The 8,329-nt window shown below is 41.1% G+C and overlaps 2 protein-coding genes across 10 annotated transcripts in view; both read right to left on the bottom strand.

The window, feature by feature from the left end:
- Positions 1–759: 759 nt before the first annotated feature.
- Positions 760–3,976, bottom strand: use1 (unconventional SNARE in the ER 1 homolog (S. cerevisiae)). 2 transcript variants are annotated; one of them, XM_014999212.2, is made up of 8 exons: positions 3,820–3,976; positions 3,433–3,482; positions 3,140–3,218; positions 2,914–3,066; positions 2,683–2,698; positions 2,571–2,592; positions 2,308–2,470; positions 760–1,512 (listed from the first exon to the last, which is right to left on the bottom strand). In XM_014999212.2, the coding sequence occupies exons 1-8, from the start codon at positions 3,916–3,918 to the stop codon at positions 1,330–1,332; spliced, it is 765 nt and encodes a 254-aa protein (XP_014854698.1). In that variant the 5' UTR covers positions 3,919–3,976; the 3' UTR covers positions 760–1,329. The 2 variants fall into 2 exon arrangements, with proteins under 2 accessions (XP_014854698.1, XP_014854697.1); XM_014999211.2 differs by having other exon boundaries at positions 2,571–2,595; positions 3,820–3,973.
- Positions 3,977–5,393: 1,417 nt separating this feature from the next.
- Positions 5,394–8,329, bottom strand: part of myo9bl (myosin IXb-like) — a 66,134-nt gene continuing 63,198 nt past the window's right edge. For 5 of the 8 annotated variants that reach the window (XM_088004993.1, XM_088004994.1, XM_088004996.1 and 2 more), the window contains 3 exons: positions 8,176–8,291; positions 7,947–8,089; positions 5,394–6,796 (listed from right to left, as the gene is read on the bottom strand). In XM_088004993.1, coding sequence (XP_087861119.1) covers positions 6,252–6,796; positions 7,947–8,089; positions 8,176–8,291 — 804 coding nt within the window. In that variant the 3' untranslated portion in view covers positions 5,394–6,251. Of the gene's footprint in view, positions 6,797–7,770; positions 7,825–7,933; positions 8,090–8,175; positions 8,292–8,329 lie in introns of all 8 variants that reach the window. The other 3 variants (XM_088004998.1, XR_015762680.1, XM_088004999.1) reach the window with 3 other exon arrangements.

Genomic DNA, 8,329 nt, shown 5'->3' with positions numbered 1-8,329 from the left:
GCATTTATCTTTAGATGAGTATAGTTCATAGCTAATAAAAAAAAAAGCTGTAGTTTATTTAGCAAGAAAAGAACATAAATGTTCTGCTGTGGTCAAGTCAGTGTGTTTACAGTTATGGGGAAGATTTCTGACTTCATTGTTGTCCACCAGAAAGTCACACCTTGCTTAAGAAAACAACAAAAGAACCTGGACCTACACATTGTGCTTTGCAATGGAAAGTTGGATGGAAGGAAAAAGTCTGCACAAGCAAGAAGTTTCTTGAGCCTGGACTGGTTTGTTGTCAGAAAGAGGGGCGGGGAAGAATAAAGTCCAAGTTGCTTAAGGTCCAGTGTGAGGTTCCTGTGGTGATTTGCTGAGAGTACAAAGCGACCTACATAACTAGTTCCTCAATCATTTATTAAGAGGATGGAGGCGCATGTGCTGCGTCCAGATGGGTTCTTAATGTATAGGGATGTTTTTTATGCATTTATTACTATTGTGATGGTTTGGAGGAGTGCAATGTGTCTGTGCAGTATACTCGTCCCGTGCGAGGGAAATGTCTCCGAGGGGAGACGAACAGAGACCGGGTTTTGTCGTCACCTGCAGGCGTCGGTCCGCCGAGTCTAATCAAAGTCGGTGCCTACGAGGGAATTTTGGATCACTTCATGCATCAAGCTCAGAACTGAACAACTGAATTAAATTAACTTTTTGCTGACGTTTTGACTGACCTGCATATTGAAACGAATCATCAAACGAAAGAAGGGATTCGTCACAGCTGTGTGTGGACGCAGCAAATCTTTACTAACAAAAAAACTTACTTCATCAACAGCTGCAGCATCAAAAGTCATCACTGAACCAGACTCAAACCGAAAACACGAGCGACGCTCTGGACTGACGACGGAGGTAAATCAATTCAGCAAAAAGAATAGAGGATATTTTGACATCTTTAACAATTAGTGTCTTTTATAAATGGATCGTCCAGTCAGTTATCAGATCTGAGTCCAACACTTGTGTGACTGGAAGCCGACGTCCTTTAAAGAAGCTTTTAGTTCATTCCATTATTACGTCTGATTAGCTCGTCATCCACCAGTTATTAAGAGTTTAGAAGGCAGTAAACACTAAACAGAGCTGAAATATCTATAAATAAGAACCTCTTGAACTAAATGAGGCAACATTTGAGTCCAACAGCTTCAACTGAGTTGAACCAGCTCAGATGAGAGCGGTCGGCTGCTCCTCCACCTTCAAGCGCTCGGAAATGTCTGTCTGTCTGTCGAACCAGCTTGGTTCATTCCTCTGCATCACAGACACAGGAAGCCCACGGAGGAGTACAGGGCTGGGCCTGGCCCGTCATCATCTGAGCCTGGGAAAGATCCTGATGAAGAGGATCATGCTGATGAAGGTGAAGGAGACCAGGATGAGCATCAGCCACAGCAGCCAGTTGACGGACTTCTTGGTGTGCTGCTCCAAGCGCTCCGACTCCGTCTTCAGCTTCTCAAAGTTCAGGTCGGCTTGACGCATGGACTGACTCAGAGTCTGGAGAGCAGAGAAGAGTCCGACGTCAACATCCAGATAAACGCGGCGACATGGATAACCGCTGGCGCACGCCGTGTTTTATACAACCGTAAAATATTTCAGTAATCGAAAAAAAAGTGTGTTGTTGCATTTTAGGCAATAAAATGTTTATTTTCTTATTTAAAAAAAAAAAAAAAAAAAAAAAAAGAAGGAATTGAATTATTTGCATCTTTTGGTTTAAGTGGTTAAATACATTTTTAAAAAAATCTATAGAACGTCCCATTTTTTTTTTTTTTTTTTAATCGATCACTAAAATAATCATTACTTGCAGCCCTGGTTGTAAATGTTCTGCCTACTTGTGACCAAAATTAGCTAAAAAAAATCTGGCCAAATCAGTTAATCAAAGAACACAATATTTGGAGTCAAGCCAAGCTTTTCTCGGAAAGTTTTAATAAAAATAAAACGGATAGAAACGTAAGCTTGAACTCTTATTATAGTGAAGCTTCTAACTGCTTCTGGGTGGTTCCAGGTGGATTGGTGACCTCTCTCTTCAGTCCTCCTCCCTGAAGAGAGGAGGCAAATATTTATGAAACCATGAACTTTATACAACAAATCAACTGACTGGTTTGTAAAAATGTATTTTCACTTTGTTAGTAAACTGAATTTTTTTTTTTTTGGAAGATTTGTCAAAAACAAGGCGTGGATCCATTTTAGAGGCATTGTAGATAAATTTGTCATTCTTTGCAAAAATGGTTAGACGCCGATTAATCCTGATATGTTTCAGGAAAGCAGCGCTCTTTGTGCCTGTGTAGATACCTGATTATCCTGCTTGATGATGTTTTGAGCAGCCAGAGTGTTGTTTTTGAGATTTCTGGCCAAGTTGAGCATGTCCTCCGCCAGCTTCTCCTGCAGGTTGTGGTGGTGCTGCAGGACCGCGTCCAGCTCGGCTGCAGACTGCCGCTCATCCAGAGGAAGAACTCTGCAAGATTTTTTTTAAAGCGTTGAGTCGAGTCAGTGGGGGAAGAAAAAAACAAACTGTAGGAGCTTTTGTTTGGTGAAGCAGTGGCGTTTGAGTTCACCTTCTATTTCGCAAGTCTCCGTCTGCTGTGGGTGAAAACATTAGATTGTTAGAAAGTGCTTAAAGTAAAGATGCTGAAAACTAAACGTCTTCAGACTTAAAAGGTTTCTTACCTTTGCCAGACGTCCGCTGCAGAGTAACAACATAAAAAACATGAGTTAAACGTGTCGCAGGATTTTTAAGTTCACTTTTCCATTAAAGTAAAATCAGGAGGTACACGCTTTTAAAGAAGAAGAATCACTTCAAAGAAAAAAATATATTATGAAACATATTATTATAGCATTAAAACGCTTATTATCTAGTCTAATTTGCCTGATAGTTGAATAACACGCGTCTCATCTCACCGTGCCGAGCAGTTCGTCTCTCATCTCCCCTGTACATCGCGCCTTGGACTGAATGTGAACGGTTTTAGTGGCCGGCATCCTCTCATTGGCTATTGTCGGCGTACGACCTGGAGCGAGGAACTGATTGGCTAAGGCCTTCTCTGTTGGAGATGTCTGTGGAGGATTACGAGTTGAATTATTGTGAACTGTCGTTTATATGAATAAGCTGAATGATCTCAAATCTTACCAGTTTCTCTGCCTCTAAAAGTCCTTTTAGAAAATCGACTTTTCTTGTGTATTCAGTCAGGATCTCTTGTGTCGGTTTGCTGCGAAAAGACACAAACACAGAAGCATCAGAACGTTTTTAGAACATCAGCTGTGAGCGCAGTGACTTCTGTACAAATGTTCAAGTTCCAACAAAGAAAACATTCTCAGTATTTTTGTCATTTAGCAGAACGTGTGTTTATTAAATGTCCACAATTTAATAAACAGTAGGGGGAAAAAATCGAGGTAAAAAGTTAAAATCAAGGGGGGTGTAACCTTGGGCTTTTCCTGAGAGCCACCAACATGTCCACCAGGGCTGCAACATACTACAGAAAAACAAACAAACAAAAAAAGAATAAACATGTTTGCAGAAACCGATAGTGTATGGTTAAGAATCTTGTCGGACTTATTACTTTTATTTTCTGCTGTTTCCATGGGAACATAATGGAATGCTAAACTTATAGACCAAAATACGATAAACAGGGTTCAATAGGCAGAACATAAAAACTAGATTAAAAACATAAAAATGAAATGGAAAGCGTATACCACAGTTCCTGCTTTCTGACGACGTGGCTAGCAAAGCAGCTAGCAGCTGTTGAGCTAACAACAACAACAGTAAATCTGTAGCTCAGATTAAACTTTTTGAGCTCAGCTCTGGTTTACCTTCTCCAGTCTCCATTCAGCCTCTCCTCGTTTTTCCGACGCCATAGTTTCACAGCGAGACAATAATCTAATAAAATTGATCTCTAGTCTAGAAGCCATGTTGGAATCGCACAGTGTCGCAGCTGTATGACGTAACCAGCCGCAGCCGCTACAAAACACGTCTCCATGTACGGCAGGACGTTTTATCATAAAATCGACTTCACCACACTTCATTTTCCGATTTGTGACACCACGATATGATGATCAGACATAATAATTTAAGAAATCTCTTAACATATTTTGACTATAAAAATACCTATATAAGATATCGCTAATTACCTTCTAACTAGTATAAATTATGTCATACAACCATCAAGTTTTATGGAAGCTTTAATTCAAGATATCTACAAATTACTATCTGAAACATATAAATTTCAGGTAACACATAAATAATGACTAATCAAAAAGTAAAATATCTCATTTTTTGTTCTGAAAAGTCATAATTCTAATTATGAATTATGACTTGAATGCCGCCATAATTCAATATATTTTAAATGTACTTTTGGATTGGAAAATTTATAGATTTGAGTAGAGCTAATTAAATTGCAGATGCCTTGAAAGCAAATAATGACTAGGCAAAACAAACAAAGAGATATCCAGAACTGTAATTATGACAAGTCAGAATTATCCCCAAATTAAATCTAGACGGTTTTTCTATTTCACATGTCTTGAATTAACTGATTACTGATATCTTAAAATAAATATTCTGTCTAGATAAAACATTCCAGATTTTATGTAACAATTTGAAAATTCTAATAAAAAAAAACAAATTATAAAAACCTTTTTGAAAATGCTCAATTTTCAGCTTTAGAATAGGTTGACAGCTGTTTTCAACTGCAATGTGAGTACTGGAAGTTTCATTGATATAATGTGAACATCCCACATTATATCTATGAAAATGAACATTTTCTACATTATGGCATTTTGTGACAATTTTGTGCAGGAAATCCTAAATTCTCCAGGCTGTTTTTTTTAACAGTTCAGTACACCACAAGGAAGCCTTTATGCAACATTTTCAATTGTCTATGTTGTTTATTCCTAACTTGGTGGCATCATCTATTTTTCAGCCACAAGGTGCCATTAAGTAACATGTATAAAACACGAGTTAAAAGCAATTTGACGCCTTGAAATTGGCCTCTGTCTCTTTAAGAAGCTCCTACCCCGCCTTCATCATGTCGCCACAATGCTTCTCACTATGCGTTTACAACGTCGGACTTTGAAGTAGAGAAAAGTTAGTGAGAGCAAGCGTTTAGGCACCCCCTAGTGGCTGACACGGGAGATTCAAGGATTTCTGGGAAATGCATGAAAATCAAAAAAAGACTGCCGATATGGTTTTGAGGGAACAACATTATAACATAATGTAAAGGTCAAACCTTCATTCAAGTCATAAAAATATTGATACATCTGACTAAGCTATAACTGGAAAGGTTTAGTCTGATTTAATGAGAGTCTTTTATATACAGCGTATGTACACATCTGGTTTTAGGTGTGTATCAGTTTACCAAGTGCAATAATGTGAGTCAAGCACACAGAAGTATGATGTCCTGTATCTTTATGTTAACACTAATAACCAGTACAGTTCTTGACATTCAGTCCCAAACACACCCTCAGGTACACATCAGAACAATCTTCCTCATAAACCAGACAGACTAACAAACATCATTCAGCAGTCAAGAGAAACATTAGTATTTAATTCAATCTGCGCTCGTCGTCGCGACTGTCCACATCCGAGTGAAGGGTGTGACTCTTCGGGGAAGTCGTGACACGGCGTCGTGGTCGGGCTTGTGTTCTCCTCTTTCTTTCTTTTCCATTGGAGAAAGTGGCTTGTGCTGCTCCCATTTCCCTTTGCAAACTGAAAGCAGTGATTTCCTCTCTGGTGTTATTTTGTGAGATGGGTGAAAGCGTGATTAGGTCCTTTTTCTGAACTCGTTTTGTTCCACTTCAAGACGTCACACACAAAATATTGCGGCAAAAATCCCCTCGTCGTTCTGGACATCCCCACCCCTCTCCTGTTAGCACTGTTCAGGAATTATGGTGTGAGAAATGGGTTAACATCATCAAGGCACTAGCTAGCAATTCTCAGCATTAGGAAAGAATGGAAAAGCTTGACTAGAACCTGCAATATTTTCTTTTACAAGCCAAAAAAAACAAAACAAAAAACAACAACAACATGAGGCTACAGAAGATGCAGCCTGTAGTCAAACTGTCCTCTCCACCAGTAACCACAGCATATTAAAAATGATAGAAAAGGTGCTTGGCAACAATTTGTCCAGTTATTTCTACTGATGAACAGCACAACACAAGACTTTTGACACGTTTTTAGCGCCATACTGAGTTTCTGCTGTTGAGTCTACAGCAAATTCACACTCTGTTACATTCTTCTCCTCCGTAGGTCAGACTTCGTCGTCCATGTAGGGTATGTCTGGGTCAGAAAAGCGTCTGTGACTCTTGGGGGCTCTAGTATCCTTTTGCTGGAGCGTAGCCGTGGCGATAGAGGAGGAAGAGGAGGAAGCAGAGGGAGGGCAGGAGGAGAAATGCAGGAGCATGCCACTCTCTGGGTTGTCGAGGTACAACGACTGGGTGCTGTCTTTGCGACGGCCGGGATACTCCCGTATCCTGACGGGGTACAAAATCTCTCGATTTCCAGGAGGAGGGAACGTCTGAGAAGAACCGGTGGCCATCTGCTGGGTGAGGACGCCCGGGGGCAGCTTGACGGTGTCTGGGATGACGGGGTTGCGGCGCTGCGGGGGCCGCCTGGTGGAGGCGGTGGAGGTTTCGGACGCCGTGGAGGCGCAGCTGGACAGAGAGGAGGTGGAGCTGGCGGGGGTCAGGTTTCCCATAAACGATCGTCCAACAGAGGGTTTAGTTCGCTGGACGATCTCTGGAGGCTTAACAGGTTTAACTGGCCTGTGTCTTCTCAGCTGGACGCCACTGTGTCCTGGAAGAGAAGGAAAGACGAGAAAATGACGCAAGAGCAAGGAGAAAAATTGTGATTTTTTTTTTTTTAGATTTCCCACAACAGTCAGGAAGATGAAGAAAATTGGAAGATCATGCAACCATGTTATTTAAAATGAAATACAGTCATGTGAAAAATATGGAGACAGCCTGAAGAGTTTTACCATATTTGGACATGAGTGCATTTAATATTAATTACAATGACATTAATATGCAATAAACCTTGAAGATATTTTAATTTTTTTATAAAAATTAGCATATTTTTGTTGAGAAATACAACAAATTAGTTAGTAAGATACAACAAATTAGTTAGACAGATGTTAGTCATCTTTCTGCAGAAAGAGGACTAACATCTGTCGAGTTAAATGAAGTTACAGGTAAAAATCAGATTTTCTGCTGTTCAGGAAACAGCCTCCATGTGGGGAACGTTCAAAACAACAGCAAACAAATTCAAGGCTGGCTGGCCGTCCAAGCCGGTTCAGCCTGAGAGCAGAGATGCTAAAAAAAACAAAAAAAAACACTCCAAAGAAATAAAATGTCATCACAGGACCTGCAGCAGACTATCGCTACTAACATTTACCTAAAAGAACAAAGAAAAACACCAGATCTGCTGGGACGACATTCTATGGACAGGTGAATCAAAGTCAATAGATTAAAACACGATTAAAACATGCATCTTTTTTTTTTGTTTTTTTTTCCCCTTGAATTAAATCACTTCCTTTTGCAGAGATGACAACCAAAGAGATTAGACGTCAACATGGGAGCCCTTCTTAACAACCATCAGAATAACTAACAGGTGTTCTCATTTTTTACACGACTGTATGTTCAGAAAGTTACATTTCCATGCATTTTAGTGGATTTGGTGCCAAATGTGTCCATGAAGTTTGAGCATGGATCTGTGCCACACGTGAATTTACATGCACACAAACACACAAACACGGTTGCTGTTCCTCCGACCTGCTTTGTTTACAGAGCAGACATCAGCGCCCCATCACCATCACTGGTCCAGACCTGCACCACAAAAGACAGGAAGGGCCCAACCCAGCGGCCCCGGGGTCCGGTCAGAAACCCACAGGTGTGAGAGAGGAACAGGCAGAAGGAGGGAAACACCGGACTGTACCTTACTTACTGACCTTCTGCCTCGGAGCCGTGCGCGGACGAGCGCTGCTGCTGCTCGTCCAGAAGACTCTCGGAGCTCAGAGACGCTTCAGAGTCCAGGTTCTCCTGGTCTGAACCGGGCTGCTCCATCTCTGGCAGCCGGAAAGCCAGTTCCTCTCTGGAGAGTAAACGAAGAAGAAGTTAAACAAAAAAAAACAGACATCAAATCAACGTGAAGAAAAAAGGCAAGGGAGCGTTCCGTACTTCTCTTGTTTGATGGACTTGATGCGTTCCACCAGGTTGTTCTCCGTCTCGATGTCGGAGTCCAGAGGCTCGTTCTCGGGGACCACGGTGAGATCAGAGCTGACCTTCTCGCGGATCTGCACAACACACAGCACCAAACACTGATGATGACCCA

Source organism: Poecilia mexicana, unplaced genomic scaffold (genome assembly GCF_051168715.1).
Source record: "Poecilia mexicana isolate PSO_F unplaced genomic scaffold, ASM5116871v1 scaffold_4, whole genome shotgun sequence".
In the NCBI taxonomy this organism is placed as follows: domain Eukaryota; kingdom Metazoa; phylum Chordata; class Actinopteri; order Cyprinodontiformes; family Poeciliidae; genus Poecilia; species Poecilia mexicana.
The sequence above is the reverse complement of the archived record's forward strand: the minus strand, read 5'-3'. Positions and strand labels throughout refer to the sequence as shown.